The sequence below is a fragment of the Bolinopsis microptera genome, chromosome 2 (genome assembly GCF_026151205.1).
Source record: "Bolinopsis microptera isolate Bmic1 chromosome 2, MBARI_Bmic_1.0, whole genome shotgun sequence".
In the NCBI taxonomy this organism is placed as follows: Eukaryota; Metazoa; Ctenophora; class Tentaculata; order Lobata; family Bolinopsidae; genus Bolinopsis; species Bolinopsis microptera.
Window position 1 is genome coordinate 14110241 of NC_087073.1, and position 20304 is coordinate 14130544.

The 20304-nt window shown below is 40.8% G+C and overlaps 1 protein-coding gene across 1 annotated transcript; it reads left to right on the forward strand.

Moving 5' to 3' along the window:
- Positions 1-5026: 5026 nt before the first annotated feature.
- On the forward strand, positions 5027-19125 carry LOC134811389 (sperm microtubule inner protein 11-like). Its single transcript, XM_063818182.1, has 3 exons — positions 5027-5193; positions 5331-5460; positions 18793-19125. Exons 1-3 carry the CDS (start codon positions 5055-5057, stop codon positions 18839-18841), a joined length of 318 nt encoding a protein of 105 aa, XP_063674252.1. The 5' UTR covers positions 5027-5054; the 3' UTR covers positions 18842-19125.
- Positions 19126-20304: the final 1179 nt, after the last annotated feature.

A 20304-nucleotide genomic window follows, 5' to 3' on the forward strand; every position in this document is an offset into this window, starting at 1 on the left:
AATATAGTTTTTTGGTTTTGATAACGGCTTTTGTAGCACGTATACGTCACTTGTAGCGCGATGCACTACTGGGTCGCGCGCGCGCATCCAATAATGCTTCTCGCAACCACGTATGCAGATCGGCGAGATGCGAAGGATTGACATCGTGAATCAAATACGTCACTTTTTCCGATTGGCAGTAAGCGCGTGCATGGTGCACTTGTTTTTTCCAAGGCTGCAATTAATTTTAAATTAAACAATCACGCGTGTATGCTGGTCACGTACGTGCGCATATCATTAACTTCCAATAAGCTACAAGCATCCGGCCATCCGCACTGCACTTTTTTAAATGCGATAGAGGTTGTAATTCATTCGACACTCAGCCCGAATAGAAATTTGGCGGACTGACAGGCTGAGCACCGTTTAGTAGGAAAACAAATTTTATTTTAATATATCTAATTTTCAATTTTAATAATATTTTACAAATATCACTTGACATACGTTGCATGCCACTTTTCGCGCGCGAATATATTTGGATACGAAAACATGTATCAAAATATCACCTGTTAATTGTTAGTACAACTCATCGTAATGCAATATTATACATTTTCAAAGCGCAAGCGTTATATTGTAGCGCGATGCGTTACTGTGCCGTTACTGGCTAGATCGGCGAGATGCGCTACTGTGCCGCGCCGAGCTGCCATGAATTGACATCGTCAATTAAACGTTATAATAAAATCCTTCACATAGCCATGTGCCTACGCGTACTGCGTACGGCGGTCGCGCGCTACTGCAAGCGAGAGGGCTCTGGTTAGAGCAAATAAGATCCGTTATGCATGTTGTCTCGGTACTTAATTGTTAATGGTTTAAAGTATTTATATGCATTTTGGCTGTCATGCCGGACTGTTGACAGATGATACAAGTATTGTAGCGCGATGCACCACTGGGCCACGCCGCGCATTAAATAATTCTTCGCGCATCAAGTAATTCTTCTCGGAAGATCGGCGAGATGTACCACTGGGCCTCAATTGACATACGTTGCATGCCACTTTTCGCGCGCGAAGCGCGCGCCGCCGAGGTGCTCCTTCCTGGTGTATCCATAATATCTCTGATATTTGAGATACGTAACATGTATCAAAGCCTGAACGAGCTGCGAAGGATTGGTATCGCGAATCAAATTATACAAATCACAAGTATTTAGTATAAATTTATTCGAAGTAGCGTGCGCCGCTCGCGTTTTTTTCTTGAAATATATTGGCCCGGGGCAAGTGCTACAAAGTAGCGCGCCGGGTCAGTCCATGTACAATGGACATGGGACAACCGTCAACAACTTACTAGTAGAGGCTCTTACGGGCAAAAAGACGTGTTTTCTGCTACGAGTTTAGAGACCTAACCGCTAATTGGACACAATAGTATGATGTCTAAGGATCGATAATATGTTAAGAAGTATAAATTTGGCCTTATTAGTCACGTGCTATACCAATGCGCGTTTTAAACTTTGACAGTCTATTACTCTAAGGCAAATAAAGTAATTATATCCATATTTTGTCAGCAATAAGATCACATTATTTTCTATTTAGTGTGAAAATATGAGCTAGAACGGACATAATCTCGCTGAGTTATAGCTGTTTGAAAGTTATGATGAACGCGCGGGTGCCAATTGATAACAACTAAATGCTTTTGCGCGTAGTGCGCGTCGAAAATTTGGCAAAAACGCTTGCGGAGTGACAATATTCAAACTTCGATAAAGTATATGAAGTGGGTACTTCTCGGAAAGGAAAAATTTAGGCAAACACGATGAAACTATTTTTGGGTTGATTAAATACAACTGCAAAAAATTATTCAAACTTCAAGCAAAAAAGTCAAAATTTTTACCACTTTTTTGGATTTTTACCCCAGAACAAATAGAGGGATTTGTTTTATTTTTATACCATCTTGTGCGGCTGTGTTTTAGCTATCTCCATGCAAGTTTTGCCGACATGCCAACAAAATTAACTTGCTCAAAATATCAAAAAACATGGTTTTTTGGCCTATTTTTGGCCCAAAAATCGGTTTTTTGCAATTTTAACCCAGAACAATCAGTCCAATCATCTTGAAACCACTTTTAATCGATTCTACGGTCAAAAATACGTCTAGTAAGGTGTATCTGGGGTCCCTAGCGTATCGAGCAGACAATGCCCGTAAGAGCCTCTACTATACCTGGGAACCTCAGGCTATTTAATATATATGTAATGTTTATTTATAAACATAAACAATAAATGATAGAGTTGTAGCGTAATGCACTACTGGGCCGCGCCTCGCTAGTTCAAATAATTCTGTTCACAATTCTAGATCGGCGAGTTGCACCACTGGGCCTCGCCGAGCTGCGATTAACGGGTGATACTCGTAAAATATCTGTTCCATATATTGTAGTAGAGGCTCTTACGGGCAAAAAGACGTGTTTTCTGCTACGAGTTTAGAGACCTAACCGCTAATTGGACACAATAGTATGATGTCTAAGGATCGATAATATGTTAAGAAGTATAAATTTGGCCTTATTAGTCACGTGCTATACCAATGCGCGTTTTAAACTTTGACAGTCTATTACTCTAAGGCAAATAAAGTAATTATATCCATATTTTGTCAGCAATAAGATCACATTATTTTCTATTTAGTGTGAAAAATATGAGCTAGAACGGAAATATTCTCGCTGAGTTTTTGCTGTTTTGAAGGTTATGATGAACGCGCCGGGGTGCCAATTGATAACAACCATCTAAATGCTTTTGCGCGTATTGCGCGTCGGGAAAATTTGGCAAAAAACGCTTGCGGAGTGACAATGATTCAAACTTCGATAAAGTATATGAAGTGGGTACTTCTCGGAAAGGAAAAATTTAGTGCAAAAACACGATGAAACTATTTTTTGGGTTTGATTAAATACAACTTGCAAAAATTATTCAAACTTCAAGCAAAAAAAGTCAAAATTTTTACACTTTTGGATTTTTGCCCAGAACAATAGAGGGATTTGTTTTATTTTTTATACCATTCTTGTTGCGGCTGTGTTTTAGCTATCTCCATGCAAGTTTTGCCGACATGCCAACAAAATTAACTTGCTCAAAATTCAAAAAACATGGTTTTTTTGTTGGCCTATTTTTGGGCCCCCAAAAATCGGTTTTTTGCAATTTTAACCCAGGAACAATCGTCCAATCTCTTGAACACTTTAATCGATTTTCTTACGGTCAAAAATACGTTCTAGTAAGGTGTATCTGGGTTCCCTAGCGTATCGAGCAGACAAGCCCGTAAGGCCTCTACTATATGGACGTCGCCGAGTCCAATCGGCGCGCGTTCTGGTTAGGTTGGTAAAGCTTCACCTAACCATGTGCTTTCGCGCCATTCGGGCGCGTGAGGCGGGCGGCGGCGCTCTGCAGCGCAAGGGCTCGGATATAGAGCAATTGTAAACCTACAAAGCTGCGAAGAATTGACATCGTGAATAAAATAATAGAGATTCTGCCGAATGACAGACTGAGCGCCGCTCAGTAATCAACAACTTACACGTTCATTCCGGTTTCCCTTTTAATACTATTTATAAACCTATAACATCAAAATCAAAAATATAGAAATAGATTTTGGAAGATTATTGATTAAAGCATTCTGCAGTTTTCTTGACCGAAATTCCGCTGTTTTGACTGACTTTTTGACCAGTGACCAATCAGTGCAGTCAGTGAGAGTGACAAAAGTGGCCATCAAGCACAAGGTACTGGAATTCCAGTATGCGTGGAGAAAACTTTGAGGCAATGAAAATTTCGAATATGAATGACCATTTAGCAAGTTCACTGTTACCTGGGGACCTCAGGCTATTATGTTCCTAATAGAGATTCGGCGGAATGACAGGCTGAGCGCGGCCCAGTAAGTTCACTGAGGATGGCGCGAAACATAATTGTGGTACTGCAAGTTCTGTCTCAAATAAATCTTTGATAAACGGAAAATCATCAAAATGTAAAAAGAGAATTTGGAAGAGTTTTAAAAAAAGCTTTTCTGCCGTCTTTTTGACTGAAATTTCGCCGTTTTGACTCAATTTTTGATCAGTAGTTCAGTGACCAATCATTGAAATCGGTGAGAGTGACACAAGTTGCCATCAAGGCATAGCAAGGTACTGTTACCAGTATATCCAATATCCGGAGAAAACTTTGATGCGATGAAAATTTGAATATGTCCTACTGGTAGGACATTTTAAAACTTTAGCTTTCTGTTACTGGCAGGCGGCGCTCAGCCTGTCATTCCGACGAATTTCTATTCTATGTTTATGAACATTATAGGGGTTGCATGGCAGTGGGTCTTCACCTATTGAAATGCTCTTAGTAGCCAGGAATTTTCAAAAAATATAGAGCTTATAAATGAATTTTATTATATTACTTTATTGGATAGATTCTTTAATTTGTTACTTTTTTTCATTAATTGTCATCATCATAACATGAGTTTTACTTTGCATTTCTCAAAGTTTATTTGTGAGTATATCATGTTTGATAATGGTTTACATATTTTCATTGATACCACATCTGGTCCTAATGTGGTATCAAACAGTAGATGCAGTAAAAGTAGCAGTAAAATGAAGAAAGTCCACAGTTCTTTTCTTCCGGAGAGAGTGAGACCATATTGGAACAAACTCCCCTCGGATGTCAAGAATTGTGGGACTGTGTTAAGTTTTAAAATAAGATTAGAGGCTTTCAAAAAAGAGACTATTTTAAACGGATCTGTAAATGATAGTCATTTTTGGTATGTTTCGGACGAAGTATTAGGAAAGATTGAGGGATTAAATTATGCTACTAATAAAGAGAAGAACAATGAATATCTTGTGTGTAATCCTCATGTTGCTAAAAAACGCTTTATCAACTTATATAGTAGTGGAAAGTATGCAAATTAGATTCATTTTAACTTGGTTGTTTAGGCCAATAGATTTAAGATAATTTTTAAACTTTAGTAGATATATTTTTGATGATGTGTGATGATGTTTGTGTCATTATATTTTGATTTGATTTGAATTGATTTGAATATGAACTAACTGATAAAATCAATGAAGCATCTTTATTCTATAGATTAATATGTCGTTCTTCAACCTGACTCACATGGGTTACGATAGCACTGTTGCTCAGTCCCTAGAGCAGAAAACTGCTGGTGCAGCAGAGGGCTCGCATGTCAAATATGCTGCCCTTAAAACCAAACATACACGCAGTGACAAGGGTAAAGTTCATGTTTCTAGTTCTTGGTATAAAGATTGAAGTTTCTCTGATGAACATGAGAAATAAATGCAAATTATTCAAAATTAGTCTAATAAGAATGGTTTCTTTGAAAGGGATGATATCTAACACATGTTACAGGACCAATAGATTTGCACCGTAATCCAGTGTCAACCTCACAAGACTATGGGTGGTGGCAGAAGGACAGTAAGACGCCACCTGATTGGGCGAGATGTGCCCGACACTCCCACGTCAACAGTGAGATGACCAGGTCAGCAAAATTAATGTCATAAAATCAAAAACACATTAACACAAGTTTACTCATTGTAGTCTGTTTGTCCTCTCTGGGTGCATTTTTGAGTAATAACAAATCGAGAAAGTTATATTAGGAATGATCTTTTTCCGAAACTATCAGTGTAAGTTTTTCCGAAACTATCAGTGTAAGTTTGCCGTCCAACTGATTCCATCAGCATCAGGTCAAAAGCTTTGCTGTATCGACTCTCATGTCGTTTGATTTTTCAACCAAAAGTTTGGAGAAATGCAATTTTGTGAAAAATTATATTTTTACCACGACTTACTGTGTCAGATCTAAAGAAAAAGTTAGCAAAATCGGAAAAATAGACTTGAATTTGTTTATATAATTTATAAAGCGTATGTTATTGCCCACGTTAAGGGGCCTGTTAATAATTAATTAAACTATTTAAGATTTAATAATAATAATAATAAATTGTGATAATTTGTGATTCAGTTTTCAGTATTAGTAATAGGTGTTTGCTGAATTACTGTATTATACACTCTGTGGCCAGCTCTTATGTGTCCCATCTCTTGCCCTGCAAGCCCTGTTTCTTGTTTATACAACATATTATGATTATGTAATAAACATTTATTGTAGTGTAGGATTGTTTGAATTTCTATTTGCTAAGTCATTTAATATGCATTTTGTGTTTGTTTCTCCCGTTTTTCTTCCCTTGTGTTGCAAGCCCTGTCTCTTGTAAAAACAACCACTTTTGTAGATACACACAGTCTCTACGCCTTTATCCTCTGGTCCCTAGGGTCAGCTGACTCCGGGCCAGAGGAAAATTACCGATTGCCAAGGTTTGATGCCTAGGCAGTCGAGACCTCTTATTGAGACCTGATATAATAATAATACTGTGTCATGCAATCACTTTACAACTGATATGCTCTTACAGGTGCCTGAGGTTTCGTTATGTTTGGTTTTACATCTTTTTATTCTGTAAAATGTGCTAAAATTAAATTTCTTGTTTCATTGAAAATTTCTTGTTTCATTGAGTTATGTTCATATTACCACAAAACCGATCAAAATGTCGTAGCCAATCTTTGCACGTGCAAGTTCAACATCGTTACTATGGTTACTATGCAACTTGTATTTGTTTACCTAATTTGCACGTGGGCGGTCGTACATACATGCATACAAAGATAATTCTTTGAATTATAATAATGACTAGAAAGCCCATGGTAACAGGGATGAAGCTAGTAGTATTCTTTGAAAGAAATTTTTAATCGTATCAAAAAATATTCATCCCAACCAAAGATACAGCCGATTTAAATGTTAAACATTTTAAACACAAAGTGATTACCACAAATCTGATCAAAATGCCGTTCCAACAATCTTTTCACGTGCACGTGTGCATTACAACACCGTAGCTATGCAACCTTTTGGTTTTTGCCTAACTTCCTATTTTTCATCTAATTTTCACGTGGGCGGTCGTACATACATAAAAAACAATTCTTTGAATTATGATATAGACTAGAAAGCCCGTGGTCACAGGGAGGAAGCTAATAGTATTCTTTGGTAATCAGTTTTTATAGCATCAACAAATATCCATCATAACCGAAGATACATCCGATTAGAATTTAGCTCTCACTGAACACCACTATATGAAAATCATTTAGGCTGATTGGGTACCCAATTAAGCTGATTGGGTGCCGTATTAACTGTGTGGGAACTAGGTCAAATTGGGTGAAGTTGTCGGTCACCCGATACATCCATACTTTGATTGTCTTATTTGTGACTCTATATACTTGGGTCAATTTCTATTGATCCCGTTTGATGAAATGAAAATTAAATGAAATAAAGCATTTTTATCCCGCTTATATCAACAATCCAAATAAAAAATAAAGATTGCCGATGTCAAAGCGGCTGGCCTCGCGATATAATTCAAAACTAGATACTCAATAATGAATATACTAGTAACAAATATAAAAACCAAAAGTACTTATTTGACATTTTGAAAAAAAATTTTATCACACACGGTATAAAAACTTATGGACGTATATCACTCATTATTATGTATCACTCTCTAAAATCTTGTCCTCACTACAAATATTACCACTTCTGATATAATAATGTTTTTTGTGTCTTCTTTGGCTATCTGTTTCATTTCCAAGACCAACCGCTGATGGATAGCTCGATCTTCAGGTGATCGATCTGGAGATATGAAAACAGTTTTGTGATCTTCACACAGTCTCAATTTTTTGGCATTTACTAATATATTCTGATGAACGGTACTAGAATTACCTAGCGAAACTTTGACTGGTCTCGTCTTGTCGGCTAATTTCCTCCCAACCCGGATAGCTGCAAAACTGCTGAAAAATCACGTCAACTTTATCGCACAGTTTCTCTTCATCAGTCTCCTTCAAACCAAAGATAAGCACATTCCTACTGCGATCCTCTTCCGATACAGCATTCTGTACAACCTTTTTCAAACTCTCTTCTGTAAGCACAGGTGCAGTTTTAGACACAGCTCGACTGTATGACTTTATCTCAGCTTGGACAGTGTCTTGAACGGCGGTCTTGACGGTGGAGTGCACGGATTTCAACTGGTTCGATTTGATTTCCAGAAGTTCAGCCTGCAGCTTGATAACAGTACTTTGCGATCGGATAAGATCGCTCTTCAACTCCTCCATATCTTTCTTGATATCCAGAAACATATTGACATGATTATCGGTAGTCTGATACGCATAATACAAATGTTTGACTAAAACTGCCTTCACTGGCTTTTTGAAAGTTTCATCTGAAAACTCTGATTTATTGTCACAGTTCATAGCTTCCGCGAGTTCAGTAACCCAATCGTTATAGGCCTGACGCTCTTCGGTAATGCAGGTAGAGTAACCTGACAATCTTCGAAGAGTATCCCATTCATCATCATCCATCGTGTACTTGTACTTGTATAAAGTAAAAACACAGTAGTCAGTACCCGCACAATGGCAGTTATAATGTAGCGATAAAATAGAGATAAGAGAGCTAGATTATCAACACGTAACAACAACTGCACATTATAATGCAACATAAAAATTAGCATCAGATAATAGAACGCTGCTCCTTCGTTTTCCGAAGACTGCTTTTACTATCTTATTATATATAAAGCGAGACGATATATATCCGTACCATTTTACTGACACCATGGCATCAACTTTAACACGATTTTCCGCAAAAACCGTAAGAGATATAAAATTAAAACTAAAACTTTTTTGACTGGGTCAAATGTCTTAAACTTAATGGCCTTCAAATCAGCATGAAAAAATAAAAAATTTGCCAAGAAATAAAAATTTTAGTGCCCAAAATTTGGACCCCAAGTGGTGTCAAAAATGCGAATTAAATAAGTAATAATTTATTTAGTCTCTTAAGCCTTGACACCACTTAAGGGTTAGACGGGTTCCTGCTAGTTGTTTTAGATTATCATGCCTTCACTTCAGTCAAACAATACTTCTGGCTTAAGACTTAAGAGTTGTAAGATTGGATTAGAAATAGATGTATCTATTTCTATTTTATAAACGACTTCAAGAATTCGTATTGTGTAACCTATGCTAGGTCTTTTTAGGACAGAAGGGCAACCACACAGATTCGGTCCAGTTCTCATCACCTTCGAATTGAAAGGGGGAGATATGACAAAACTCCAATTGATGAAAGGACCTGCAACTATTGCGAGCTTAACACCAACCAGCTATTCATCGAGGATGAGAATCATATGCTCCATTTCTGCCCCCTAGGGAAAGGTCCTAGGGACAAATTTCAAAATCTCAGTGGAAACCTACTCAACAATGTTGGTAATGGTAGCTTCAATCTTGCCTCCACGTTCATGTCGCAGTCTGATTGCAAGGATACTCCCAGTGATGAGGACGTAAGTTTGATCAAACTCTCAACCAGCACCATTAACCAGATCTACAGACTAACCCTCAACTTCAAAGACAGTCTGAAAGCAGATAATTAGTTTCCTTTCTCAGTTTTCTTTTTTTGTATTCTCTCTTCTTTTTTCCTCTCCTCCCTTTTTTCTTCCCAGCTTTGAATCTGTGATGGATGTGATGGAAGGCTTGCGTTCACTTTTATCCCTACATGGGCTCCCGGCCGTGTGTCCATGTAGGAGCTGTGGGGCCTTCCGAGTGATAGGGTTACAGTGACTGCTAGTAGAGAAAATATGAAGGTTCCACCAGTAGACATAAATATCGAAAGCAGGGCATTGGCTCGACCTCCGAGGCGGGGTATCCGTGAGGACCCTGGTCGTAATCAGCTCTGCACTGTTTCAGTGTATCCTGATGCCTGAAATCTCGGACACTGCCTACGTACGGGGTAGACAGCCACGGATGATTTTGTCTGTGAGCTTTTCATCACTTCCTGACATGAGCCAGACCTCAGCTGGATCCTTCCTTTTCCTTTTTCTTTATTTCCCGTTCAGTCTACCTCTTCATCATCAGCTTGAGTTGCTTCGCCTTGCATTCGAACTTTGCCTCCACAGTTCACCACGGCACCTCTTTTGGATGCCTCCTGCCGGGCAACACTAGCTCTCAGACACTGGCTAACTTACCGCGCACGGTTTAGTTTCTGTGTCTTTTCTGTGGCCGTGTATTCCGTTTTATGCCACCCTCTCTGCCGTTCTCGCGCTTGCGCTCACCCACTCCTCAGTGGGCTGTTCATTTGACAGAGTTACTGGCTGGCACTCCCATCATCTTCTCACTCACCATCACTGCCCAATCAAATTTATGCAATCAAAATCACTATGCACCCATAATCATATGATCAAAACACAAAGCTTTGAAATATACTTTTTTCTGTTTGAGATTTGAATAACGTTACTGTAATGTTCCAAATTATATTTTAAATGTTCAAATGTTCAAATGAAATTTGAATAAAGCTTATTTTCATTGTTTTTGATTGTTCACTAAATTCAGTGTTCAATCTTAAAGCTGAGCCGTGACGTATTTGTTTTTCAGTAGAAAACATGACTCTACCAACATTTTATCACACATCTTCACTCCTGGGACTTCTCGGAAACAGCTTCGTGATCTACTAAACATTTTACCACAAAGCTATCAAGTTGGACAAGCTCTCAGTTTGGATCATTCAGAACTTGGCAGTGTCAGATCTTATCGCTAACAATATCCTTATCTTGATTCCTGTCATCATATCTCTCTATGCGAACAATCGATGGGTTCTTGGAGACACTTTCTGCAAGGCGATGTTCATCAACAAGTACACAGGATGTGTGGCTAACATATTCTTGATAAATACCTTGGCGTTCAATACAATAATGAGATGCCTGTTCCCACTTCGAAATCTAGATTGCTCCAAAAAACAGCGGTGGTCCATAACAGTTATCACTATCATTGTGGCGATGATACTTCCTTTCTACTACTTCTACGGAGCCATAGTTGAGCGTATCTTTATTGTTGATTTCTCGATTGCTCAATGCATGTGTGGGTCGAACCGTACAGCATTTCCTAAAAGCTGGCATTTATATTTTGATTATCTTACGACTATACTTCTGAATAGATTGCCTTGTCTGACTTTGCTTCTTATGAACACTTTTCTAGTGATCTACGCAGTCAATAAAACGAGAAATCCAGTAAACAAGAAGAATGTCCTGATAGTCCTGATAGTAACCGCATCCTTCTTGATTTCGGTGTTTCCGTACTTCATCTATTACCTTATTCATGGTACTCCTTCGTGGGTTGACACTGACTACATCCTGCGTCTCGTGACTTTTACGATGTTCCTTTCATTTTGGTCCAATCCAATTATCTACTTCTTCACCAAAGCACCAACAATCACTTCCAAAAATTCTCCATCAACATAGTTCTCACAACAAGAAGTTATATTTACAGGGATTAGTATAGTGAATCAGTAACTTCACGAACAGAATCAGTGTTACAACGCTTTAGGGCTAGTCTACAAGGCAGGCCATGTACCCTTAGGCCCAAAAGTGCATCCTTATATGCAGAACCGGGAGCTGTGAGCCACTTTTGGCTTAATTTCGTTAGCACAAGTATGAGCTGGCCTTGCCAAAGTCGAACCTAACTTTGAACTTTTTTATGATTTAACTAAATGAAAATCAACAGCTCAATTAGGGTGTATTTCTTGTTACCGCTAACCGCATGTCTGTGATTACTGCTGTCCTTTTATTAGTGCATTTTATGCTGCACAGTGTTTCTTGGCAAGAATAAGCGCGTAGTTGCTTTCACTTCGTTACTTTTATCATGTCCCTATCGTATCGTTTAAAGTAGAAATCTTTCAAATTAGAAACCAATTTGAATGTTGACCAGATTAAGACCAGATTTGGTTCTTTTCTCGAAAGCTTCCAAGAGAGTAATCTGGTGGGAGCTTACAGTACCGTCGGAAGAGAGAATAGCTGCATCCCATGAGCTGAAGCTTGATCGGTATAACAGTCTACAAGCGGAAATACAAGCTAATGGGTGGTCATGTTTCAGCTTTGCTGTTGAGGTTGGTGCTAGAGGTGTGGTCGCAGCAAGTTTGGAGTGTGCATCAAGGAAGATTGGTCTGACTGGGAGAGCCCTCAAGAAGTTGGTCAGAGATTGTGGGAAGGATGCAGCCCATTGTTCAAGATGGATTTATCTGCTGTCTAGGAAAAGAGAGTGGGAGATGAGAGCTGTTTGAGCTTTATGACTTCACCTAACAGCCAGAGGTGCCATAAGCTAACTCGTCGTAAATCGCGAGCTCTAGCAGGTATCCTCGGGTGATTGTCAGATCAGATGGTGGTCCAAGAGAGACTGCTGGGGCACCTGACAGAAAACCGTATCGCAATGAAAGCCCCGAAACGGTGTCAGGTTTGTGACTGAAGATTCTGATCAAGCTCAGGGTTGAGTCTACACAGTGTCGCCACTTGCCGATGCCAGTTGATGCGAGAAGACACTGATGTAAGTGGGAAGTTATGTCTAAGAAACAGCGTGTGGTTCGGGTGCCGGTTGAACGCATGTAAAAGGGAGGGTATATCCGTATTTCGCTGCTAGTGATGCAGTCCTTAGCCCGGTAGCTAAGGCTTCCCCGTTTCTCGCTCATTTGTGCTCCGATGGGCTTGTGACCTCTGCGGGGGTCAAGTGCAGGATGAGGGACATGGCTGACCAGGAGAAGGTTGTTTTTGGGAGATAGAGTAAGGTTGGTTTGGTGTTGTGCCTTCGCAGTTTAACTGTATCTTTACTCTAATAGATCAACACTTATGATCCTGAGGAATAATGCTTGAGAGGTAATCGTACTGTAGTGCGACACGTACTCTGAGTGGAGTTGGGTTAAAAACATATAAGAGATACGATGATTTAACTTGTAGAAGCTTTCAATAAACATGTGTTAATCGTCGTCAGCTGAATGTGATGTGGTGGACAATGCTTATATGTGATTGAGTGGTGTCAGGGATGGAGGGTGGGGGAGGTGTGGGTGGGAAAGTGAAAATTACAGTACAATGTCAATAAAAATTTAGTCTTCTGTTGAGGTTGAGAAGGAAATGCCAGATGGTCTGGACTTTAAGGATTTGGCAATTTTAGGAAGAATGGGGTCCCAGAGGGAACTACATTTGGGTGCGCGGTCTGTTCTGTTCATAGCTGGTTGTCGTATTTGTATAGCTGCGTGTTCTGTGAGGTCAAGTTGGGAGCGTGAGGTGAGGGATTTGAGGACTTCGATGTTGTTCCAGGAGATGGTGTGGCCGGTGGTCAGGGCATGATGTGCAGGGGCTGATTTGATTCTGTCTGTGGATTCGTCGATGGCGTTGTTGAGTCTGTAACATCGTTCGTGTTCTTTCATGCGGTGGACCAAGGGTCTGTAGGTCTGTCCGGCGTATTTGGAGGGGCACTGTGAGCAGGAAATTTCGTAGATGGTGTTGGGAGTGAGGTGAGTAGGGGGTGTGGTCTTCGTTTTGGTGAGGAGGTTGCGGAGGGAGGTAGCAGAGGAGTGGGTGACTTTGATGTCGTGTTGTCCGAGTATCTTGGAGATGGGTTTGGATAGGGAGGGATGGAAAGGAAGAGAAACACTAAGGGCATGTTCACGGGTCTGTCGGTTGAATGAGGCTAGGGATTGGTGGCGAGAGGGGTTGGTGAATTTCCGTTGTACTTCGTCCATGATGGTGGTGATGCGGTGAGGAGGGAAGCCGTTCTGGAGGCAAACGTGTCGTACTGTCTGGAGTTCGTCGTCAAGGTGTTGGGGTGAGCAGATGTTGTGGGCTCTTCTGGTCAGTGATCGGATGACTGCGTTCTTAGATGAGTTGGTGGTGCAGGAGGAGTACTTGGTGTAGAGGTTGGTGTGGGTGGGTTTTCTGTAGACTGATGTGGATTTGTCAGGGTGGATGAGAACGTCAAGGAAGGGTATAGTTCCGTCTGTAGAGGGATGTTCTTGGGTAAAGTTGAGGTCTTCAGTAAGGGAGTTAAGGAATGTAAGGAAGGATTCTGCGTGGTTTCTGTCTCTGAAAGATCCAAGGCCGTCGTCAACGAAATGGGAGTAAGTGTTCGGAGGGTCAGGACATGAGGATAAAGCTAAGGTCTCGATTTCAGCAAGGCGGATTTCAGCTAGTTCAACAATGAGGGGGGATCCCATTGTACCACCTTCGTCTTGGGAGTAGAAGGAGCCGTTGAATTCAAGGTATGAGTTGTCAAGGCAAAAGTTGATGAGGGAGCCTATGGTGGTGGTGGTGACATTGGAGGGAAGACGAGAGGGGTTCTGTTCAAAGGAGGAGATGACAGTTTTGAGGGATAGGCGCATGTCACAGGAGGTGTACAAGGATTGGACGTCTAAGGAGGCGTGGTAGTGGAAGGAGGGATTGAGAGAGGAGTCGAAGCGATGTTTGAAGTCGGAAGAGTCTTTGAGGCGTAAGGGGTTCTGGGCTAGGGGTTTGAGGAAAGATGCGAGGACTTTGTGGAGGGCTTGGAGGGGGGTGTTGTAGAAGCTGACTACGGGACGGATAGGTGCGCCGGGTTTGTGTATCTTAGGTTGTCCGTAAAGTTGAGGCCATCTAGGATGTAGGTTGCGCATCTTGTGGTATAGGTCGGTCGTGATCTTCTTGTCGGTGTGTAGTTTCTTGAGGACTTTCTGTAGTTTAGTGGTAACGGATTGAGTGGGGTCTTTCGTTAAGAGGGTGTAACTACCTGAGGATAAGTGGTCGGTAACTTTGGTTATGTATTGATCGTGAGTCAGTACAACAGTGGCGTTGCCCTTATCAGCAGGTAGAAATTTCAATTCAGATTTCTTAGATTTTAAAGATTTAAGAGCGGTACGTTGTTGTGGAGTCAAATTGTCGGCGGTACGTTGTTGTGGAGTCAAATTGTCGGTGGTCATGTGTTTTTGTCGGACTTCGCACTAGAGTACGTGTCGTACTCTAGTGCGACACGTACTCTAGTGCGAAGTCCGACAAAAACACCCTCTGTCGCACTACAGTACGTGTCGCACTACGATCCAGGTAGCGTACTCTAGTGCGACAAAATATCCTGACTTATTTCCAAGTTCAGGTCACATCCTATCCTTCTTATGGACCATTAAGTGATTCGTCGGGTCGGTTCACGTCACTTATTTCGAAGTGATCTTGCGAATACGATTCGTCGGATCACATCACGTGTTTCGAAGTTATCCACTGATCATAATTCCTTCGGGTCAGTTCAAGCCACGTATGCAGTATGTGATCCACTGGGTAACTCTTAAGCAGCATATGATTCTCATTCCTATCACACGCATCGTATGAAGGTATATCTCCGATTGCATTGGGATAACAAGTTCATATGCTTGGGCCATAAATAAGGTCACGATGATTCTACCAAAGCATCTAACAACATCAACATGTCTTCTTCAATCACCTTCATTCCTGGACGCACTACTGGTTCAAGAAACGTTATCCACGACGGATACCGCTACTGCCTGGATAAGAATTGCGACGACAAGATCTACTGGCGATGCACTGAGAAGACCTGCTCCGGACGTCTCAGTCTGACGAACAACACTACTGTGACCTGGACGCAGCTGAAAGCAACCCTTCCCTCGGAGATGGATTCCTTTGCTGCCTAGTGACTACTACGAACGTACCTGGGTCGGAACACAAACCTCCTCTCCCCCTTGATGGGCTGCACCAACCCTACTATCTGGCGATTTATCGACGTCCTGAAGAAGGAGCAGGATCTAACCCAATGGAAGATCAACCAGAAGAATGAAGATGCTCAGACAACTACCTCCTCGCCGACTGAAGAAGTGGACTGATTACGACCGTCGCTTGAACGCTGTGATTGATAGCTACGATGATTATAACAGAAAGGATTAGTTGAAGTGTGGTGGAACAATGATTTGAATTGAATATTGTGATTGCAATCTTTGATTTTATATTTAACCCCATTACTCATACACGACTACACTCTTGTCATTGAAATGAAATGAAATGAAATGAGGTATTTATATCCCGCTCATATGATTAACCAACAACACAAGGAAGGTGGTTAACCATGCACAGTGGTCCGGGCGCCCATGCGAGGTAGACATAGGCATGACTAAGGGGTATGATATACCACAAAACATGTTTATTAGGGGTATCTTGCCCCAAAATAACGTTTAAAAAGGTTTTCAGAGTGATTAGATGGATATTTGACCTCAAATATTAATTTTACCTGATTTTTTGTCAAAAATTGCATTTTTTGGCAATTTTACAAGATGGCACAATAATTTTTTTTGCAGTGTATTGGGATTGCTGTATAGAATTGAGTCTAATTTAGCCTAGATAGAGAACTGAGATAACACAATTAAACAGTTTAGAGCTCACTTTTACCTATTTTGGGCAATTTATTAGAGTTTTGACCAGGTTTCTAAAACGCGCGATTTTGACGCGCTGGCAAAAAAAGAGCTTTTTGTGAAATTAATTATGGTTTTTTGCATTGCATCGGCATCTATTTTTTCTAACAGGTTAACCTGGACTAAAAGGAATCTAAGATGATGACCTAAAATCCTATGACTAGGTCCCGGACCACTGCCATGTTAGAGCGGCTGACTGTGAGTGATGTGAGCAAATGTGCAAAAATGAACGGTATAACGTAATATTAATATAAGACCAAGACAAAATTAAAACATCTTTTATTTTAAACCACACTAAACTAAAAAGAAGCAGAGACCATACAATACATGTAGGTATAATAAAGGTTAGTACAGTGACATAGAAAGGTAGAGAACTTAGACATAAAATGGGGTGCGGTAAGAGATAAAAGCCAAGGTGTCTTGCAAAAATGAAGACAAATGGAAAGAAAAAACATCAAAACTGATTATATAAATGGTTCTTTAACATTCGCTTGAAGCAGTTGGTATCAGTAATACATCTCAACATCAGTGGAAGAGAGTTCCATGCAATCGGTGCATGGCTTGAGAAACGTCTGTCATCAACTTTGGACTTTTTATTCTTTGGTACCTTGAGCATGAGATGGTCACCAGGCTGGCAGAGGCACATATTAGGTGCGGTAAAAAAATCGAAATTATGCGGTACCGCACCCAACTATAAAGGTAAAATGTGCGGTAAGGTGCGGTAAATTTTTACCAATTATGCGGCAAATGTGCGGCGATTTTTTCGAAATTTGTGCGGGAATTGTGCGGTTTTCTTTTGCATTTTCTCAAGGACTTTGGAAATTCTAAACGTATAACCGCCGCTCTTATCAAAAATAGGTCTGTTTATGTGTTACTGAGGGTGTAGTTCTTTACTAAGACCATGATTGAACCTAATATTGAGATTCAGTTATCTGAGAACAGTGACTTGATCTGGTAGAGATCAGGAGACAGTTATTTGAAGACACCTCTTGATAGAGTCGATCAGATCCCATGCAGGTATCTTCTGTTTCTTGTGTGGTGAGTTTGATGATGGGTCACTGTTTGTACCTGTTCGTTTCTTTAGGAAACGGTCCATGACGTTGTGATGTGATAATGATATAGAGTAATCAGATGATGTGGTGAAGTTACGAATGATAACTGATACACTATAATCGAAGTACGGTAACGACGAGGGTTCCATAACGGCCTGGGTCACGGTCCCGAAAGGGCCTGGGTCAGGGTCCCGAAAGGGCCTGGGTAACGGTCCCGAAAGGGCCTGGGTCACGGTCCCGAAAGGGCCTCGGTCACGTGGCCTAAGCATGAGTTCCAAAAGGGCCTGGGTCAGGGTCCCGAAAGGGCCTGGGTAACGGTCCCGAAAGGGCCTGGGTCGAGGTCCCGAAAGGGCCTCAGTCACGTGGCCTAAGCATGAGTTCCAAAAGGGCCTGGGTCACGGTCCCGAAAGGGCCTGGGTCAGGGTCCCGAAAGGGCCTGGGTAACGGTCCCGAAAGGGCCTGGGTCACGGTCCCGAAAGGGCCTCGGTCACGTGGTAACCGGGTCACGTGGCCTAAGTATGAGTTCCAAAAGGGCCTGAGTCACGGTCCCGAAAGGGCCTGGGTCAGGGTCCCGAAAGGGCCTGGGTCAGGGTCCCGAAAGGTCCTGAGTCACGTGGTAACTGGGTCACGTGGCCTAGGTATGAGTTCCAAAAGGGCCTGGGTCACGGTCCCGAAAGGGCCTGGGTCAGGGTCCCGAAAGGGCCTGAGTCACTATAAAAGGGCCCGACTTTTAACATATTTTGGTTTTTACACTCGAAAATCTTAACGCGAAAATAAAAAATTATGCGAAATTACGCGGAAAATGCTAGATTATGCGGAAATATGCAGATAATTACAAAATGTGCGGAAATGTGCGGAAAACAATAAATTATGCGGAAGTGTGCGGAAAACGGTAAATTGTGCGATCCCGCACCCATCGCACCTAATATGTGCCCATGTCACCAGGTCTCTTCGACCTGGTCATGGTCATGGTGTTTGAGGGTTCTTTATCCGCTAAAAGTAAAATTTTTATTGAATGTGTAAAGTGTTTTGTCGCACTTTAGTTCGTGTCGCACTACAGTCCACTGTAGTGCGACAGTGTCGGCCTTGAAAATTCTCTGTCGCACTAGGGTACGTGTCGCACTACGATCCAGGGTACTCTACTGCGACAGTGTCGATCTTGGAGGTTTCGCACTAGGGTACGTGTCGCACTACAGTACGTGAATCTGCTTGAGATCAAAATTTGAGCGAGATTTATTCATTTACTTACTCTCGATATTGAATTACTGAAATGAATTTCTGTAAAATGTTCATCAGTTTCTCAGTTTTTACCTTATTATCGCATTTACATGTTACTGCTACTTGCTGGGCAACAGTAAACGATGAAAACTCGTAGAATTTTGAAGCCCGTTCGAAATACTGTGAAAATAAACTCAATATGCTTAACAATCACACGCAAGTAACAGTTGTCGTATTCTCATAAAATATCGTTAACATTCGATACTTTCAGGTTTGTGGACGACATGTCGAAGACGAACAAGGATTTTAAACTCTTCTGAGATCAGGATACACGAGCCTCTATGATATTGCTTAAGCGACGGTGGAAAATTGCATGACAAATATGTTAAGAGATATTATCAATAGTAAACATTTACTTTTCCGTTAACGTATCAATGTTGACTAAAAATGCTGATGATGTTAAAGTATAAATCTACATTGTATGAATTCCACGATCAATATGATTTCTGCTGATTCTTTGGACGGTTCCTTAGTAATTCAGGGTATATTTCTGGTTTAATGTTTAATCGTTTTGTATGCATACAATTTAAACCGTTTTATTCAAGTAGTTTGTTTTCGAATATCGATAGAGAATGCGTATTATGGAACGCGCGAACGTCGAATCAAATTAGTATACAGATAGTTTTCATTGCTTAAATTTAGTGTAACGTAAAGCAGCCGCGCACATGCTGGCGCTGCACGTTTCTGCAAAATTTGATTGTGCTATGAGGCAGAAGGCTTGACTGTTGAAAGCAAGCAAGCATGGTACTCTAGGGGGTAAACAGTGGTCAATGAAAGGTGAATCTTGTCGTATTTGTCACTTAGAAGGCCAATGTGTACGTTAATTCACGTGCTTTGTGAGTGTTACCATGACAACTAGAAATATGTCTTATGTGAAAGTCCATGAATTTGTCAAAGTGGTTGCATTCAGAGCTCATGCCTCGATCAGTTACGTGAGAAAGTATGGGGAAGTTCAAAAGGTTATTCAATAAACGGAGACGACGGTCAAAATCCCTCGATGACTTGTCTCTTCTGTCCGTATCCACTACATCCAGCGTAATGAAATCCACTAGTCCATCTAGCGTGAAGAGGCAACTAAAAATGAAATACAATTCATTTGCCGAGTTTTCCAAACAGAAGATGGTTAGACTAAAAAGGAATCATAGTGCGGAGAGTCTCAGGACGGTCCGAAGTAATTACAGCATCGACACTGATCCCTCGGAGTCTAGTAACGAGGAAATGGATCGTCACGTGGTAACACAGAACAGAAGCAGACATATTGAATTTGAACCGCACCGCAACGGTGACATATTCAGGCTGCGAGTCATCGTCATTTCGTTCTTCTTCACTTTAGCGTACGCTGTAGTACTCTTGCCTATTTTATTCGTTTAGACCCAGAAAATGTGACTATATTTTTAGTAGTATAATTCACTTAGTAATAGTTGAATATTAAAGCATATAAAATATAACATATAAGTCAACCATTCAACATTTTATTGAGCATTTTAGGACAGGCTGCCTGTTATTAAATCTATTTTTAAAATCTAACTTAAGCTGTCAAGATGTCCTTGATGTTTTTTGAAAGAAGCGTGATCCATGAACCATTATCTTTACCCGCGATTCAATACAAATACAATTAAATATTCGATTTTACTTTCTGATTGCGTGACATGATTACATATTACATAATTTGTATGACATTGACAGAATAACATTAACGTTTATTCCACGATTATCAATTAAT

Coding starts and splice junctions, on each gene's coding strand:
- LOC134811389 (XM_063818182.1), top strand. CDS start 5,055: ATGTCGTTCTTCAACCTGACTCACATGGGTTACGATAGCACTGTTGCT. Junction 5,194..5,330: donor ACATACACGCAGTGACAAGG/GTAAAGTTCATG, acceptor CACATGTTACAG/GACCAATAGATTTGCACCGT. Junction 5,461..18,792: donor GTCAACAGTGAGATGACCAG/GTCAGCAAAATT, acceptor CGATACTTTCAG/GTTTGTGGACGACATGTCGA.